Below are 20,271 nucleotides of genomic sequence, written 5' to 3'. Positions count from 1 at the left end.
TTACAAAAATTAACTAAAAAGTGACATAAATAAGTACAGACATGCCTGCATTGAAAACATAACAGTAAAGAAAGTGATCTGGAATTTTTTTTTATGCTAAAAAGCTCTTTACTAGTGATGTTTTCTTTCTTATTTCTTTGGGAAATATATGAGCACTTTCTGAATAAACCTTTGTGTACTTTTGTTTGCAAAACAACAATAAACAAACAAAAAAAATCCATATGTTTCACTTCTACACAAAAAGCCTCGCATTCAATTCAATTTCTTGTCCTAATTAATTGTAAAAAAATTTTATTTTTCCATCCATCCATCCATCCATCCATCCATCCATCCATCCATCCATCCATCCATCCATCCATCCATCCATCCATCCATCCATCCATCCATCCATCCATCCATCCATCCATCCATCCATCCATCCATCCAATAAGCCAATATGAGTTCATAATTTCCAAATTTTTTATGAAATGTTTAACATTTGGTTTCACCTCCCAGGTTTTGTCTGGCTTTCATGTTCTGTAAAATGTCATGAAAACATTTAATGAGTCCTAGAGACTTTTGAGTTAAATGTTTTCAGTTAGTCTCTCAGTCAGTAAAAAACAGTATTATTTGCTGCCTTTCTGCTTTCTTTTTTAAGTTTAAAGTTATTGTACTTAGTTTTTATATCGCAAGACTGAATAGAGCCCCTGCAGGGTCCTACTTCAGAGCAGACGGAGTATGTCTAAAAAAACAAAAGAGAAGCTTGCAGTGAAACTAAGCTTACTTCATTAAGCCTGTCCTTCGGTTTCATCACAAATGCTAATTTCTTTTTCTTGCTTCAGCTTATTGTTTTTGTTTTGTTTATTGTTGCAAAAATATCCCTTTATGTGTTTATACCTGTATTGTTATTGTGCTGTTACATGAGCCCTCATGTAATCCCTTCCAAATCGACATCTTCAAAAGACTTAAATCTGTCTTCTATTGTTTCCCAGTTAATGACTGATGACAGTACTTTTCATTTCAGCATCAAAAACAGAAGTAAACAGAGGGACTGAACATGCACGCTTGAGAGTGCAAAATAATATCCAAACCAGTGAGAGAAAAGAAGAATCAAGTGAGACAGAAAATGTAGGAAAAAAAAAAAAAGCAGACGCCATTATTTTTGTCTCTTCACACTCTGAATTATTTCCCAGACCTGAGTTTTGTTACATTAAGCCTTACATCTGTTCGCCCAGATTGCGTCGGGGCTGTTCTTGACAGCTAGTGAAACCTCCTGAGCCTCCGTCTTTCCCTCTTCCCTGCACGCAACCGGCTAATTAACAGTGTCACTCTTTTCAATAAGGCAGGAGGAGGGACACGGAGATGGTGATAGGAGAGATAAAACAGGGGGAAAACAGAGAGATACGGCAGGGAGGTGTACCAGCCAAAAGGACACAGGAGAGGCATGTGCATATGGAGACGTTGAGAAAAATAAACAGAAAAGCCAAAAACAGGTTATACTCTGTGTGGCTAATTAAGAAAATACCCCCCCTCACCACCCTATCTCTTCTGCCTCCTCCTCTTTTTTGCACAACATTCAATCACTATTTCTGTATCCCCCCCGCTCATTAAGCTCAAATCTTCTCTGATCGCAGCCTTGATATATCCATGTCAGCTAAGCTACAAAACACATCTGTTTTTATTTCATCTCATTTGGATGAAAGTGTTTTTATGTTTGGGGGCTTTATTTGTGCAACACTGGGGGTCTAGTTAGCTGGAACACTGTTTTCTTGCTAAGTAGATTCAACTATACCAAGCTTTTCACTGAAATTACACACTGTTATATAAGCAGCTTAATAAAGGTGATTCTTTTTACCTCATTTGCCACTTTAAATGTTGAATTTACCAATTCATTGTATATCAAGAAAAAGGAACCATCATTATTTAATAATCCATCAAAAATACTTTCAAATAACTGTATAGAAAGTCTATATTCACTTTTTTCACTGAACTGAATATGGAAGCTATGCCACACCAGTCATGTATGAAATCAGACCAACTAGAACATTAAACAAAAAATGTGTATTANCACTGTTATATAAGCAGCTTAATAAAGGTGATTCTTTTTACCTCATTTGCCACTTTAAATGTTGAATTTACCAATTCATTGTATATCAAGAAAAAGGAACCATCATTATTTAATAATCCATCAAAAATACTTTCAAATAACTGTATAGAAAGTCTATATTCACATTTTTCACTGAACTGGATATGGAAGCTATGCCACACCAGTCATGTATGAAATCAGACCAACTAGAACATTAAACAAAAAATGTGTATTATAATAGATTTTTCGTGTAATGTATTGAATAGGAGAAGTTGGTGATCCCCAGATCTTTAATATAAGAGAAGTTCAAATAAGGTTGAAGTAAAAATATGTAACAGTTAATTTATATTGCTGCTTTACAACCGTCAACAAAAAAACCACAGAAGACATTTCTAGATTGCTTTACATCTGTAATTAAAGCTAGTCCTGACTTATGAAGAGTAGCACATCTTTATTTATTTTGTTCTTTGAGATATTTAAACCATGTCATTACTGTTCTCCAAATTCAGTTATTCTGGAAGTCCTCTAAAATTTCGACTGTTTACATATCAGGAAGCTTCTTACCACTAGTCCCAGTACTAGTGTGCGGACTCGCTCCCCAATTTCTGGTGAGATGTCGTTCCCAAACTGCTGAAGAGTGGTGAGGAAACGTTTGAGCTTGCTGAGCTGCCGGGCCCCACAAGCCGGTGGCAGCTGCTGGTTCGCAAGCGAAGATGAGGAGGACGAGCTGGGGCCGTTGCTGTAGCCATTAGGAGGAGATGGCGCACCGTTGAGCGCTGTTGGGGAGTGACTACTGCCATTCGTCACTACATTAAAAAAGGGACATAAAGTTACTTTTAACAGTTGCAATAAATAATTTTTTTGAAATTAGTCTTTGAAATAACTTATTTGATTCCATGAATAAAACTGTACCTATGGCACTCTTTAGTGTGAATACCAGTCAGTACTGGATAATAGGTACTCCAATTCATTAAGATCTATTTTTCCCTCTTCACCCTGCAGTTTTGTTTCCACTTTTTAATCATTTGTGCTTTTTTGATCCCTTTATTTATTCCCAAAGAAAAGCATATGTAGACATTTCACCTCCTTCTCCCTTTTCCCTCTCCTCTCCAGTCTAAACTAGCTGGGACATTTGGACCCCCAGTAGCGTGAGGCTATGGGAGTTGTGTGTCATTGTTGATGTTGGGGGAGTTGATGTACAAAGACGTACAGGGCAACATAAAGCTCTCTCTTTAATGAGATTAGTTCCTGGCTAGCGATACACTCACTCCCCCTCTGGCCGCTATCCAAGGTCGCCACTGTAAAAAGACGAGATACTCAAACTGCATCTGGTGACAATTATGGCGGATGGAAATCAAAGCGCACAGCTTTGTTAAAACCTTTGGCATCGGTAATGAGAGAGCCAGGCCTTTCCTCCCTCGTTGCACGAAAGCATCAACGTTAATTGTGGGGAGCAAATGTGCGCAGCAGAAAGAGACAAAAAGACGAATAAATTTAGTTCAAGGGACAAGAAAGGTCTGAAGCTGGAAAAGAACAAAACAGAGCCTCTGTCACAGATTAGAAGGAGCACAGCTAAGACAGACTTGAGAGCTTTCTGAGCCACACGGCTTCAGATTCCTTGATTCTAGTACTCTTCAGGAAAAGTGGTTAAGTATCTGCTTCTGAGACAATACAAGGGTGTAATTTGCTCATCACCAGCAATGTGAGCATCGTGGCAAAGCTCCAACAACTTGTAAGCGTGGGTGTTAATGAACTAGCTGAGGGAGCTCTTTGCCTTTCGGAAAAAAAGACTCAATTCAACTTGATAAGTAGATCTTAAGGTGCTGTTAACCCCTTTTTGTTATTTACATACTTTAGGTACCTACTCAAGAGAGGGCAACTGTGGAGCTGTTCTGTGCTAGAGTGAGTTCATCTGTACACGTTCTTGAAAATGAGGTCAAATTGAAAGCGCTGTTCAGCTTAAAGGTGGTTTTACATTAGAGCTGGCTTAAAGTTGTGCTGTTATTTAAGGCTTTTCAAAATTATTGCTTCAAAATTCCAGAAAGTTAGATGGTGAGATGGCAGAAAGAATTAAGTCCTTAATACAGTTTTAACTTCATGCTCACATTTCATTTCCCAGTGTTTCAATTTTGTCCTCATAAACAGTCTATTTTGTATTTATTTGTTTAAACTACATTTCAGATCATCCTTCTGGGCAGTTGTTTTTAACAAAATCTACTGTAGAGAGAGAGAGAGTCATACAACTGCTCACGTCTCATACATATGGTTTAATATAATTCTAGAGTCATGCTCAATAAACATTATAATGAGGCTCATTTGTTAGATTGAAAGTGCTTTTTGACAGTAAAAACCATTATACAGGTTTAAATCATATTTCTTTCCTAAACCCATATTTACAACCCTGTACTTATTTATATTTTTTTATTCTTCCAGACCTTAATATCCTTATAATTAAAAAAACTATTTTCTGAGTGCCATTAATCTATATAATATTCTTTATTTAGATAACGGAGTTTTGAAATAAAGTATGTTTTTAATAATATTTGTTAATTAAAAATCACCATACAGTATATTGTATTCTGAAGCTTATATAATAAATTAAATAAACACTCCGTCCAATTAATTCCATTTTGATCCAGCTGCTTATACTTAATATTCTAAGTTACATGTTTAAGGTAACTTAGGGATAAGCAATATGACATTAAAAAACTCTACCCTTTCACACTATTATTGTTTAAATTTTCATTTCCCTTTTGTTTTACAAAAAAAAAAAAACTATAAGAAATACAGTTTAAAAACTACAGTTTTTATTTTATATAATCTTTTCTGGGAATTGACCTTGATTAAAAGAGGAACTAAATAAAAGCTGTGAAATTATGGTTGCATAACATTACAGATCCTGAAACCCTAAGCAATGAAAATATAAAAGCTTTTGATGCTAAATAATGACGAATTGCAAGATTTTGAGTTCATATCTAAGAAAAAGATTGATGGACTGGCATAGCTCTGGACAATAGAAGAGCATAGACAACATTGATGAAAACAATCCAGATTTTTTTCAAAAAATTCAATCTTTATATACAATAAATTTAATATACAATAAAATCAATCTTTATCCCATCCTTTAGGTCAATATTAAGGAATTGGAGTTGTATAATTCATATACCGGTAGTAAATTTTAGGAAGATGATCAAAATGACTTTAAATCAATGTTGTTCGAAAAAGCACGGTGAGATTACGGTAACAAAATCGCTAAAATAAGAAAGAAAGAGCTAAACAATATTTTTTATATTATAACTAAAGTTCTTTAACTTCATCCCTTGTCAAAGAGTTTTAACCTTTTATTACACTCATTTGCAATAGAAAAAGAAAAAGTTTAGAGGTTATAGGTTATAAAAATATTCTGCATCACTCACATGTAGTGGGCGTGTACGAGCTGTTTCGGGGGGCCCCTTGTGTACTGGGTGGAGGTGGCATGGTAGGGGGCGTCAACCTGGACTGTGCCTTGACATCCGCAGGTGAGTCGGGCATGGTGGAACGCTTCCCAGTGCGATCTGATGAAAGACAAAAAGCAGATTTAGAAATAAAAACACTGCTTGGTTAAATAAATCCATCTTAATGTAAGTCAAAGAGTTGAATTCACGATATAGGCTGCAGGGAATGCTAGACACAAGGAATCTTGGCCTTACCCTGTGCATACAGCATATGAAGCGCTCTATTAGCTTTAATACATTTTCCTTTAAAGTTAAATGATGAATTTGATCCACAACCTAACACAGGTCTCAGTCGAACATCATCTGTACCACCCAAACCAATCACACTGTTCCAAACAGGCACCCACTTTCACAGAACCACCAACTACCTCTACCCAAAGACAACATTGCCTATTAAAATCTAGAATGCTTTTTCCACAGTTTAATTTCTGTATCTCTGTAAATTATATTCACATCTGCTCTGAAAAAAAGGACATTTCACAGATAGAATTCATTATCACAACCAAAACATTTTTGCTGGTACGCCTGTTTTCACTTAATTCAGCTGCTGGCTCTTCAGCCGATAACATAACATATTGAATATATGGGAACAACAACAAGACCTTATCAGAGTCCTGCAGTGGGCACAAGGACAGATCCCGCATTGTGCAAGCTGATACTAAACTTCTTTCTGCAAAAAGCTGTAACAAGCTTGTCACTGAGTCAAAAGACTATTATCAAACCATGTCTGTGTGGCACATTTTGGAAAGAAATAATAAAAAGGACCAATGAAAAGGAAGGTGAGGGAGAAAAGAAAAGGAGGAGAGGGTGAGTTGCAAAGTTAACCAAAAGTACAATTTTGTTACAATAAGAACATTTCTGTAGCCCTGGAGTAAAAGCACAAAAAGAAAAAGTCAAACAAATAGTCTCTTTGAAATCAAATGACATATTATTTACAAAAAGGGTTGAATTTTGTTGGGTTTTTTTGTCAATAGGCTCTCAATGTTTAGAAATGTATGTTTTTTCCTCTGCTGAATTTCCTTGTTTGGCTCCATAGTGTCATTCTGTCGAGCTTAGGTGAAATGAAAAAGGCTGTATAGTCTGAGCCTATTAGCTTCATACCTTGATGCAGGCAGCCAAGGTACGCCATGACTAAATATTTTAGTCACACTTACTTGGCTTTCAGCATGCAGCCAGGCAAGTGATAGAGATGTCACTTTTAAAAACGAACTGCAGCTCTGTTTTCCACCCAACCTTTTAGAGAATATTTGTTTATCCTAAAGTGCATATCGACCTGCTGCAAGTAGAGAGGGGAAAAGAATGATGCAACTGTGTTGAACGAATCGAGAATGTCAAGCAATTTGCATGATATGTGAATACTAGTCAAGATTGAAAGGTTACATCCAGTTGGACAATCAGAAAACAATAAAAAAAAATTCATGTGTCTGAACATAAATCTCTTTAAGACATTGAAAAAATGCGAAAAGAGTTGTATTTTTAGCAGCTGGGCATATCATTTTCCCTAATATCAGAGTTATATGACTGTTGAAGGCAAACTGGTTTGAAAACTCTCCAGCATACAGTTTAAATTTAATCAGTTTGAGCTTTTTTTTAATTAAGACCCTGAGATGATCAAATGCAGCCCAGATTTAATAAATCTGAAACAATATTATTAGCAAAGCATAAAAAGCACCACGGTCCCTTTCCAAAATGAGTTCTGCCCACTGTAACTTACAGTGGACTAGATAATATTTAGAGTAGGGTTTGCAACTAACGAATATTTTGCAAATTGATTCATCTGTTTTCTGATTTTCCGACTTTTTACGAAATTAAACAAGGTGAAACTAAATCTTTTCCACTTGGGGATTTCTGAATAGAGCATATTGACAGATGAAACAGATTATTTTCTTAAAAGTAAAATGTTTATATAATTTTTTACAATTTTGGTATAATTACTGCTCTAAGTGGGTTTCCCATCACCTACAGGCATGTTTTACAGTCTCTATACTCCAGTTAATGATTAATCGATTAATAAATGAATTGACGAATATTTCAATAATTGATTAATCACGATTAATCCCTTTAATTGCTTCAGCCTAATTTAGAATGATGCACAATCAATGCATAGTCAACCTCAAACCTATAAACACCTTAATGTTCATAATTTAATACGCTATGCTGTCAAAACTAGGTACAGAATTTCTATCAACACTACCTAATATAATAATATAATAAGCGGTGAAGCGAAAGAACAAGTGGTGGCAACAAAAGGGGGGAATAAAGAAAAAAAGGTCATGAAGGGACACAGTCTATCTCCTTAATATTCACCAACCAACCAGGCCAGCAGTGAAGCTTTACCTTTCTAATTGCTCCATGGTAAACATTCCTTGGGTATTTATTTATCTAATTTCAGCAGAAAGCTAGAAGAAATAAATCTAGCCTCTGGTAGCCTACTAACGCCGCCTACAACTTGATCTGTAAAAATACAAGGTCATTAAAAAAAGATGTTTGGGAGTCAAGCCCCAAGGTAATTCATCATTTCCCCGTCAAACAAGTACGACCTCATGCTGTATGTGCTTAACGGGCCAATTAAACTGCGTAGCCACTGTTTCACACATGGTTTTGCTTATTCAGTTTCAATATACGGTTGAGCTCATGCTGCTAATTGTTCTGTGTATTGCTTTTTCTGATTGTGTGGTTATCATCTTGTGCCAGTTCATCTGTGCCTCTCAAAAAGAGGAGTTGAAAATCAGCATTTATTTAATTTAACCTTTATCGGATAATCTAAAAATTGACTGACAAATTGGTTTCAAACATTGCGGTACAATTTAAATGAACCCTTAATGTCTCCAAAGTAAGGAAAAACCTGCTTTTTCAAGAGAAGTGTGACACAATCGAGTGGAATGCTGATCATGTTTGAAAAATGTTTTAAATATACCATTTTGGGTCCGTCCAGGAATAAGGAACTGGATTTTTCATGAGAAGCAGTAAAGAAAATCAATACAATCAATACAAGATTCAAAAATAAAAGGTAAGAAGCTCTTATTGCTTTTGTGGTCCAAAATGAGTAAGCATATAATTTAATTTGGACTTATGTAGTCTTGCGAGAAAGAAAAATAATATTTACTTCCTACTCTGCCCTTTTAATTCAGCCTAAGGCTATCCTCTGTGCTGTCAATATTTATGTTGGTATGACTAAGTATTTTTGACTTAAATGAAACAAAAAAAATGCAACCAATTTTCAAAACAATTATCATCCAAACTAATTATAATTTATCCATCCATCCATTCATTTTTTCACGCTTTATCCCAAGCGGGGATTGTGAGGGGTGCTGGTGCCTATTCCCAGCTGCTTACGGGCGAGAGGCGGGGTACACCCTGGACAGGTCGCCAGTACATCGCAGGGCAACACAGACACACAGGACAAGCAACCATTTACACACACACTAACACCAATTATAATTTAAATTATTTGAATTTGATATTTTCCTGTTCATAAATGTGAAAAATACAGATGACAACAGAGAAACTAATGTCCTCAATATAAAAACACCGCCTGTTTATGTTACTCTGTGCAAAATATATAACGAAACTTGAAGAATACTTTAAGCAGAATGCTTGAGCTCTGAAATTCAGTTGAACTGCTGCATAGAGCTGCAGTTCAGCCTTTCAATTGAAACTCATCGGCATACCCCCAGGTGTAGAAGATCAAGGATAAGCAACGAGTTAGTGTGAAAAATCGAGCACACCCTCCTTCAAACAATAACACATTCTCACACACATGAACCACGTAGCTTACAAACAGCACCGTCTCCGGGACTGATTTGATCGGGCGCACTACACGGCATGTAAGTGGAATAAAATCAATGCCTTCATACTAACCAACAAGGCCTGTGGCGTCCATTCGCCATCCAATTGCCATGCTTCTTGAATCAATAGCAATTCTCCATCTACAAAATCATTTGGAAAAAAAATATATCACACAACTAAAACGCATGATTGAAACCAGCTCACGCTCTGTATGTTTGCAGCAATTCTTTTATCCATAAATACGGAATGCATATTTCAGGACATGAGCAGACAAACAATCAGACAGGCACTCATTTTATTATAACAATAGGGGATGTCTAAACCGCATGAAGTACTTGCTTCTGCATGCATAATGCAGAAGCAAAAAGCAACCTTAAACAACCTTGAAATGTGGAGCATCTTGTCCAGTCTAATGCATCAGTTAAAAGTTAATGGCCAACTGCACATCTATTGGGCATTTATTAGTCCTGTTACTGTCCTGCCTGCATAAAATCATAAAGAAAGCAAGCTATAGATCTGTGGCTAATCGATGGCAGTCCAGGACAGACAAGTATCGATGTGTGGAGCCTTAATGGGGGGAGATGCTTTGACTTTTCCTAACTCACATTACGACTTCTCAGAAGTGCTTTTGTCTAGCAGTTAATGGATTGAAGAGGATGAGAACAGTTGTTGAAGAGGCAGCAATTAGATATAAGAGAACAGAATAGTCCTCAATGTGTTGATTCACTTGTGTAGACTGAGGTGCTAAAGCTATCGATCACGCCTCGGGATGACAGAGATAAATGTCTCACATTAGCCCCTTCTTTCACTTTTTTAATTTATTTTTTTTATTGGGGGTTAAAAAAGCTTTTAGCACAAATATTGTTAGACAAGGTGGTTTGAATGGTACTCAGGAGACTTTAAGTGCTGTGTTCGTGTCTCATTGCATATTGTTTCCTGTCTATCATAATTTGGCAGAGATATGATGTTCAAATTGAATCGCTAACTTCCCAAGGCTTTACAATCATCCTATTAAGAACAAAAAAAGGCATATTTTAAATTACATTTTATACAAACCATATAGTATATTTTTACCTGCCTGTTTTGTCCCAGATTTGACAGACTAGTTTTGACTAGATTTGACTTAACTAGTTAACCTGTGATCATAACCATTATTTCTTATGAGTGAAGTTTTACAAACCATAAAAGATTAAATAGAGCTTAGGACTTTCATTGCTTCTGTATTAGTACCTTTTTTATTACTTGTTTGTTTTTAGCATTAACTTCCATTTCTAGGTATGAATGAAGGTAAAACTTTAGCAATGGAGGTGTATTTTTGATACTACCTCTTATCAGCAATTTCCAGGTCACAAAAGTAAATACCACAAAATAAAAGTCTCCATTCCATCTAAGCAAATATTTTTCGACCACAAAATATCTGATCTATTAACAGAGGTTTAAAAATGGGATCATAATCTGGCCAGATATCAAATTGAAAAGATTTTTTTAATAAGAAGTCTTCAAAAAAACAAATATAATAATTCAAATTACACAATAATATTATATAATTTTTACTTATATAACATTACTAACAAAGAATATAGAATTATAGATGGGTATAAAGTTGTCTACAGCTACAAAATTATATTGGGTGCAGACCAAATAGGTATGAAATAGTGGACAAAACTGGTAGTAGGGCAGTTCGACCTGCAGTAACTCCTAAAAGAAATCAGGTCATTTTGTTTTTGATTTAATGAAAGTTGCCTGGAACATGTAGGAGAGGGAATTTTTTTCTTTTGCCTTTTAACAGAGTTAAAATACAGACTTGGTTCTGAGATACTAAAAGTTGGATTTGCTTTCTGTTGCAGTGACAGGTTTGGGAACCTCTGTCCTTGAGAAATCCCCAGGCAACTATAGTTAGGTCCACAGAACAAAATGCTAACCTGCCTAAAATCACCTCAACCAATATATAATATATAAAAATTGAAGTAACTTTCAGGTTGTTTGGGTATTCAAGGTCTTTAATCAATCCTGGAAATAAGGCAGAGCCCCAGACAACTACCTGCCAATCACAAATATGTCTTTACACTTACATCACCCAGTTCCCGTTGTCCACGATTACGTGATCCTCGCTGTTTGCAAAATCTCGCCCGCTTTCTTTTCCCTGCTCCTTTTTCCCCCTCCCTGTTGCCTGTGCTTCTCTTTTAGCCAAGCTCAAAGAAAAAGATTTTTATCCCCCCGCTGACTTGAGATTCATGCCTTTTCCAACATTACAAGCAAGTTACATCACTTGCCTAAAACAAGGTTGTTGCAACGAACGATATCTAGAAGAGCATGGTCCCTGAGAAACAGTTCACAGTGGTATAGATAGGACTATACTAACCCATTTCTGAAGGGGGAAAATACAATATTATATCAAACTCGTATAGGTTTCATCATCCTTCTCAAGCCAAAGGTCATTTTATATTTAAATCAGTTTGCGATAAGAGACAACATTGCGTAACTCTTGGTTTTAAAAGAAAAAAAAAAATACTTCAACAGTGGTAATTGCCTTTGCCTGTTTATGAAACAACATGTACATGTAAACTGTGATTAAAGACTAAGGTGATAATCTGCCACTTGAGATTACTTAACCCGACAAACCAGACAGAGAGAGAAATTGACACTGTAGCACAGAAAATACAATTTTGGGGACATTTTTTGTTGGTGGTGGCAACATTAATAGTGTTCTGGTCAGTGTGTGGGCATACAGTATGAATGAGTCAGTTATACATAAGTTAGCATTTTTGCTTGAATTTCATCCAGGACTAATTTACAGATGTAGCAGTTGCACACATCCTACAGTAACATGTTAACTCAAATATCACTTAAAAGTTGTTCATGCATTTCTCTTGCTTTCTTAATTAAAACATTATATGTATCTACCATGAAAATGTATAAATAGATTATCAATAATAAGTTTAAAAACTCTAATTCAAGATCTGTCAATATAAAAAGAAAATTCCAGTGGAACTTTTCATTATCAGTCCATCTGCACGCTTAAAAAAAACTTTCTAAAAGCATGACAAATTAAAATTTGTTGTTCAAAAAGTTTCTGCAACTTTTTTGTTTTAAAGAAACCAGATACAGTCTCATCTAGGTTCACATTTTTTTAATGCGCAATCCAAAAGTTAAAGCTTTATTTATGAAGAAAATGTTTATATATCACTTTCCTAGTAACTCAAAAACCTACATTTGTAATGAAGTAAAGTGAAATATCAAAATACTAATGCTTTCATTATGAAGGCATTTAAATAATATTAAAGATAAATTATTGAAAAGATTAAACCAGTCATTAGATGCTGAATATACTATATTAAATACAGCATTCAAATGAAAAAAAGGGGTCCCAAATTAAATTCTGCCTCGCTTGGTCCTGTCATGCAATCCTTATGTGTCAGTTACGCTCACACTGATGTGTTAGTGACAGATCCCCCAAAGCAGAATAAATCCTTCAGTAATGTTTATAACATGGCAGTGTTGTACAGAGTGAAGCCTAAGAATCTGCAAAATCAACACAACCCCCCTACCACCACCAAAGCCAAAAAACACACACACACACTCACAGTACGCCATAATGTGTGAAGAGACACAACAGGTAATGGAACGATGAAGCGATAGTGAGATGGTGTGATAGAGGCTTGTGATTACACTGTGTGCTGGCTGCTTGCAGATTTAGAGAGAAGGGGTGCCAGACACAAGAGACAGTGGGGAGAACGAAAGGCCAGGTGTGTTAAAGAAGCATCACAGGGGGAAAGGTACACTAATTGAGATTCAGACTGAGTATGCATAGAAACGGGAGCGATCTATCTGCATGCAAGAGTAATACCAGACATACACAGTCACTCACACAAACACCCAGCCAGATGGAGCAGTATGCAGAGCATGTCCCATCAAACTCCACCCGCTTGTCAAGAAGATATATGGATGCAACGCCTTACTGCAACCCCACAAAACAACACACAAACACACAGCTGCAAGCACGCACAGTACTCAAAAAAACAGCAAAACCTTCTGCACCCCCCTCTCATAAACCCACACATAGATGTAATTGCCATCATATTTTTTATTTTCCTCCCTAGCGGATTCAGGGTTTAGAGAGAAACATAAGCCTGAGTGCTTTCTCCTTCCTTTAATCCTTTTTGTACCTTTTATCTATGTTTTCCTTACTTTCCAAATTTGTGAAATGAAAATTATGCAGAGTTGGAACTCATCCACTGCTGCTGGGGTGCCTCCCAGCAAACTTACACTAATTGATACTGGTATATGGGCCACAATACAGTTTCCTTTTGTACTTGAATTAGTTTAAGTTTTATTATATATTTGCTCTAGATACTCCTTTGAAGCCTCCTAATAGAAACATTCATGTCTCTGTTTCCTTTAAGATGTTCACTTTCTGTGCACAATGAGCAAAGACAAAAAACAAACAAAAAAACAGATTTTGATATTTGTTCTCTTCTGCATAATGAGAATTCGATACCAGTGTGATAATAAAACTGTAATACAGAAGGGTCAATTATATATAATGTATGGTGCCAGTCCTTTGGCCTACGATTCTATCAGCTTTACATACGTAGACACAGAAGTTTTTGCATCTTCTTCTTTACCAATTGAGTTAAGCTACGGCCAATTAGATCAATAACATATGTAAAACGTAGCATTTGATTAATGCTATATTTTTCAGATCTGCTCCTCCAATCTTGCCATTTACCGAAACATTGTCACTCATGTCACTACAAGCATCCTCTTTACATGATACTTTGACCCCCATGTTTTGTCATGGAGCTTTGTTTATTTGCATATAGGCAAAGAAAATTCAATTATGGTTTAATGTGACCGGATATTCCTCTCCCATGTTTGCAATTTCTACATAAATATCAAACTAAAATGGTGGCTTATTATGGCTTTCTTTCAACAGTTGATTTCTTCTCGCCACTCCTGTTTTTTAGGAAATAAGACTTATAGCTATCCTGTCAAACGTTCCTTCCTATGAGCTGTGCATGTTGGTTGCTCCTCTAGGGTTTCCAGTGCTTTTGGGCTGCTTTTCTTATTAATGTTGTCCTTGTCCACGTCTTTGCAGTTTTACAACATTTCCCAGGTTTTTACATTTGTAGATGATGGAATTTAAATTTTTCTGGGAGATCTCCAAATATTACATTCTTTTTTAAAACTTGTTTAAACTTCATCAGTATTCCATTCCTGGCGTCTGCTCCTCTGTCTCTAAGATGCTGTGTGTTTACCGAAAAAAAAAAAAGAAAGAACTTTCTGAGATCTTCACATATTGGCTGAAATTATTTGGTGATTCAATTACAAACAGCTGAACTCTATTTATCTGGTAGGGTTGATTTCATTTAGTGTCAGAGTAAAAAGGATTCAATACAAATTTCATGTTGTATTTAAACATATTTGAAAAACATACACTGACATTTCTATGTATAGAATAAAATAAAGTAAAAACAAAAAACCTCATGATTTGCTTTGCAAGGAATAAAAAAATAAAAACACTTTATTTTAAACTTCTTATACCAGGAGTAAAGGTGACTTGAATCACATGCTAATGGTCTAAGGGGACAATAGATCTTCTGCTTATTAGTGCTGACTCTCCTCTAAGGCACCCGACTTATCTGAATGTTGCTTAAGAGGAACATAAGGAGATTTTTCAAACCATACTCAGAGGTCTGAACACCTTCTGTTCAAGCCCACAAACAATGACACACACATGGCTGCACACATGCATTTCCTGCAAAATAGGCAACACATTCCCACAAACATGCTGGACAGTAAAACATGTGGTGAATAACACCGTAACACCTCCTTTATTGAAAAAGAAACAACAACCAAAAACTGGTAAACAACAGATTTATAGTAAAATCTGTTTTACCCATCTGTTGAAATAAAGTCTCAGTAGCAAAAAGAGAGAGGAGATAAGAATTTAAAAACAATAAAATTACTCATGCATCCTCTCCGTTGGAGCACACTCCTACCACATCTTGCTGCAATACCGACTTGAACTGTGATGTGTTGCGGAGGAAATGAAAAACAAAGAACCGAGGTACAAAAATAAAGTAAATAAAATAAGAGAAAAGTTTCAGAAAGATCAAGAAAACTGATGGAAAGAACAAGATGGAGAAAATGAAATATTTTTGTTGAGTTATTCTAAATGAAGCAGAACATAAAACAGCACTAATAGTAAAAGTTCAAGGAAAAATCATCTACTATATCAAATATTAATAAAGTATAATTAGATTTGATTCCTTATTTCTGTAATATTAAGCAATATTCCTACAATTTACAAGTGCAGTACCTTTCAATCTTATGTACAAATAGAATAAACTCTATAGACTATATGTTAAATCCCTTATAGATCCACTAAATATTATATATTTGTCTAACTATTGTCTGTGTTGTGTTTCAGGTCTATTGAAGCACATTCAGATTAGGTAAATAATTATCCAGTATTGGATAACTGTAATCGGATTTTTTAAAGAATTCTGCAGCATGAGTACCGCAGCTCTATTGGGAACCTGTGCGCCACAGCTAAACCATTTACAAAAGTGATACTGGAATCACAGCAATGTTTTCTACCCCGATGATCTGACCTCAGTTAGATGGTGCAAGGGAGCTTTTTCAATATAAAAACAGCACATATAAGCCTGAGGAAACTTATTGAATGCAAACTTATTTATGGAATGAAAAGTTTGATCAATTTGAAGCAACTAAAATTAGTTATTTAACATCTCAAATCACACAATTATTGCAGCATTCACCTATGGTTTTGCATCGGTGGTTCCCTCATATGCAACTCTGTTGAAGGCCAGAATCACTGCATGCTGGTTAAATAAGGGTGCATTTGATCTGTTTTTGATTCGTGAGAAACTTGAGACTAGATATACTGATATGGGAATAAGTTCTTTAAGCAAAAGAAGAGTTTAGATAAAAGGAAACAAGGATGCTGCAGCAACGGTTGGAAAATAGGAGATATCACTAAGTGACAATGAGAAACAGATGTGGAGATCAAATGTGAGCCACAGATGATGGGAACAGAAAAGAAAACAAAGAGTCTAACTGTAATGGGGTGAGGGTTCCTAGGCCAGTCTGTCCGCCTGAAGTTTTCAGAATATCATATAACCGCTGCCATGTGTTAGAAATTACCGCTAGTTAACTATCTTCCCCCCCGAAAAACCGCTTTGAAAAAATATGTCAACAATTTATGAAATGTGTTCCAGGGCCCTGCTAAGTAGAACCAGATTTGCGGAACATAAAAACGGACTTAGCCCCTCACCCCCGGTCTCAGTAAAATGTTACTCCCTATTCGCTTTACACTGTTTTCTTCTCTATCGTCGCCATCCTCCTTCTGCCCCGCAGGAGGAGGTGTTTAAAAAAACAACAGGGCCCGAGTCACATCTGGTGAGCAGAAAGCCACAGAGTGATGGTTGGTGAGACCTTGAATCAGGGCATTTCCAGGCTAACAGAATGTGTATGTGTGTGTGTGTGTGTGTGTGTGTGTGTGTGTGTGTGTGTGTGCATACCTGTATGTGTAACACTGTGACAGTGGTTTGCTAATGGCTCTGAGTGGCTGAGGGGGGAGAACAGCTAGAGGCAAAGGCAGCAGGGGATAGTACAGTACGTACTACCACAGCCCATCACAGGTCACGGATGTTTCTTTGATTCCTTGTATCTAAAGTCAGAACACTTTCCTTTTAGTTCCTCTTTTTGTTATCACCACTCACTTGAATCCATTTACAAACAAGAATAAAGAAGACGAAGAAAACTCTGTTTCATTCTGTAGATTGCAGTATGTAGCTATGGTGGAAGTCACAAAGATAAGGGAGTGATTATTGATGGGTCCAAATTGGGACAAAGTTCAATCAATCCATATATAGTCAACTCCACAGTGTTAGATATGTAGTGTCAAAGTATACCGACTCTTTTAGAGGTATGACAATATCTGGAGTAAGATATACACTATTTAGAGAGTTAATTTAACACTAATTCAGAGTGGGACCAAATGCACCGGATTTGTGTTATATTTAACATTTAAAGTGTTACTTTAACATTGCAAAATATATATCAATTTTGATTTTATAACAACATTTTTTTTTGTTCATTGGCTAAATAAAATTCTATAATCTTTAGGTGTTCCAATCTTCTTTGCTAAAGGAATCCAAGGCTACAAATAGAGTATGTTGAGCATTACTGGAAAATAGCTTTAGAAAAGAAAAGACAGATGCAGAAATGACCACAAAAAGCTTTGTTTTGGGGTTATTATAGGAACTGATAGTTAGTGGCTGATTTCGAATTGGGCAAATTGTACCTTTTACCTCTTATTGCTTCACCCTTCAGCAGAAAGAACACCATCCTGGGTAGGAAAAGAACACCAGACTGATGTGCTAAATCTTGACAGCATTAGCCCTTCTGGACATTTTTAAGGGACTAAAACACACACAAGTGCATCAACAAGCTGCTGCGTTCTCCTTGTCTCACACAAAAAGTTTAGACAACTGAGACAAACTTAAGTGATATTTCTATAAGAAATATGCGCTGCACAGGCAGCATGTGTGAGCTGAAGACTACCTGCAAGTGTTATAGTTATGGCTGTTTATATTTCGCTTATTATATCTGAAATTAAAAGCTTTAGCTTATCAAGCTAGAAAGCTAGATTAACCTGTTTCTTCAAATAAACTCAACAATTGTACTTAAACACCAAATAAAGACATAAAAATCTGTAGGTAGAAAATATAAAACATAACGTATTTAAGAATAATTTTAATTATTTTTTAACAGTATTTATGTCTTAGTAAAATGTCTAAATAAGAATCTTTTGAGGTTGGAGAAGCAATTGATCAGCTTTTTTGTGTAAGTAGAATAATGCTCTATTAAAGAAGTTTTTAAATAACCACACTTCATTACCTAAAACCTTGGGTCAATAGAATGTAAACATCCTTATTATCCGATGTGAATAATAGAGGTAAAAAAGAAAAAATTAAAAAATGACCCGTACCGTTCCTTTTAATAAACAACTTGTACACTGTGTGTCTTTGTTAGCCCAATAACATATGTGTAATCTGCTGGTAAAATTCATTCATGCCTCAAGGTCTTTGTCCTGCAGCAAAGGTTTCAGATCGTTGTCCCTGTCGGCCCGACCTCCCCACTGTCCATCAAACACCAGCAGCTATTTTTCAGAGAACTCCACTCTGAATGGTGAGATGGCTAATAGCATCATCACAGATCTGCTGTTTTGTTTTCCTGTGGCATAAACACAAATACACTCCCACAGACTCTCACACACACATCCTAATCGCTCTCCAGCTCTACAAATGGATGCCACCACTCTCTCTGGAGCGCTGCCAGTGCCAGCTAGTGAACAGCTTGCCTGGCACAGCGCTAAGCGTGTGTGAGCATATGAACATTGTGCTGTGTGTGTGTGTGTCTGCAGAAACAGTAGCGAAATAGCCGAGCACAGATGGGTGACCAAATTCCCCACTCCCAGAACCCTCAGCCTCCCTCCTTCTTCCATATATATAAGAACACAAACACATGCAAGCTTTGACACACACCCTCACATATGCTCCAGAATATAGACACACACAAATGCCTGCACACAATTGCGCAGTGTCTTACTTCTGCTGAAGTGTTGCCGACCTGGCGCAATCTGCTCCAGCTCGCACAGCTGCTTCCTCAGAAGGTTGCACACTTATAGACTGTGTGACTTGCTGTGGTTAGTTTACACTTCCTGATTATGGCATATGAAATCTAAAGTCCACCAAAGCCCACACACAGGCAGCCACACCGATTCCTGAGCATCTGCGCGAGGAAGCATTCCTAATTGCACAGAATCGTTTGTTTCTGCTTGTTCACTTTACACAGAAGCACACGCATATAAAGCAAAAACATCAAGGCGTTCAGATGGAAAGCCTCTAGTGTTGGTATCCTGCCAGCAGAGGCCTGTAGATCAGCCTGATCATAGCTACATGTTGTTTTTTGACAATGATATAAAGACAGAACAGCGCTTGATGGGACAATAGAATGAACACAATTAATTACAAAGCAGCTGTGCACAGCTGAGACTGTTTAAAAGGATCAGGCTATGATGTGACAAGCAACTGCGTAACGCTTTGTGTCTTGTATTGCATCTGCTGACTGAAGGCATTGGCAGCTATCAATGGATCCAGAAGTTTTAAAAAGTTCTATCACACACAGGAAAAAAAAACAATTATATAATTGTTCTATTTTAAAGACCTTTTACTGTATGTGATACAAAAACACGTGCTATATTGGGTCCACAAGGCATAAACTTATTCAGTGTTAGTCCCATATGTATTGCTACATGCTGCAGGTCAATTTTCTATAGAAAGCTTCAAATAAAGAAAAATTCAGCAATGTGGAAACCTTTTCAATTAAATACAATTACATTTTGCAGTGACTGTGCTTTAGAAGCTACAATCATGAAGTTTTAATACTTGAAGACTTACCTAGCTTCTTCCATGTTTATAAAGCTCCTGCAAGTTAACATGAACATTTGCACAAAACAAGGAAGGTCAATCAGCGAAAAATGCTGTAATCACACTGTAATGTCTATTGAAATATCAGATATGTTTTTAAGCCATATCCCTTTTATTGAATAAAATTATATTGCAATATATATTAATGTTGTATAATTGTCCACTCCTAGTACCAGTGTTACTTTATAAGGAGCAGGAGAGCGAAAAGAGACGATGCTATGTGTAAAAAAACACTTCTCGATTATACTAGAGTATAAGTTCAGTAAATAAAAGTAATAGATTAAATTGTTGTAAAAGCCATAATAAACCTTATCTATATATACACTCACCGGCCCCTTTATTAGGTACCCCATGCTAGTAACGGGTTGGACCCCCTTTTGCCTTCAGAACTGCCTCAATTCTT

At 36.4% G+C, this 20,271-nt stretch overlaps 1 protein-coding gene across 3 annotated transcripts in view; it reads right to left on the bottom strand.

Annotated features, from left to right (window-relative positions):
- runx1t1 (runt-related transcription factor 1; translocated to, 1 (cyclin D-related)) overlaps positions 1 to 20,271 on the bottom strand; it is a 72,674-nt gene that overhangs the window by 25,490 nt on the left and 26,913 nt on the right. For all 3 annotated transcript variants that reach the window (XM_015399467.1, XM_015399465.1, XM_015399466.1), the window contains exons 2-3: positions 5,482 to 5,619; positions 2,630 to 2,871 (exon numbers count right to left, since the gene is read on the bottom strand). In XM_015399467.1, the coding sequence (XP_015254953.1) occupies positions 2,630 to 2,871; positions 5,482 to 5,619 (380 nt within the window). The remainder of the gene's footprint in view (positions 1 to 2,629; positions 2,872 to 5,481; positions 5,620 to 20,271) is intronic.

Source organism: Cyprinodon variegatus, unplaced genomic scaffold (assembly GCF_000732505.1).
Source record: "Cyprinodon variegatus isolate N-32 unplaced genomic scaffold, C_variegatus-1.0 Scaffold1015, whole genome shotgun sequence".
Taxonomy (NCBI): domain Eukaryota; kingdom Metazoa; phylum Chordata; class Actinopteri; order Cyprinodontiformes; family Cyprinodontidae; genus Cyprinodon; species Cyprinodon variegatus.
The sequence above is the reverse complement of the archived record's forward strand: the minus strand, read 5'-3'. Positions and strand labels throughout refer to the sequence as shown.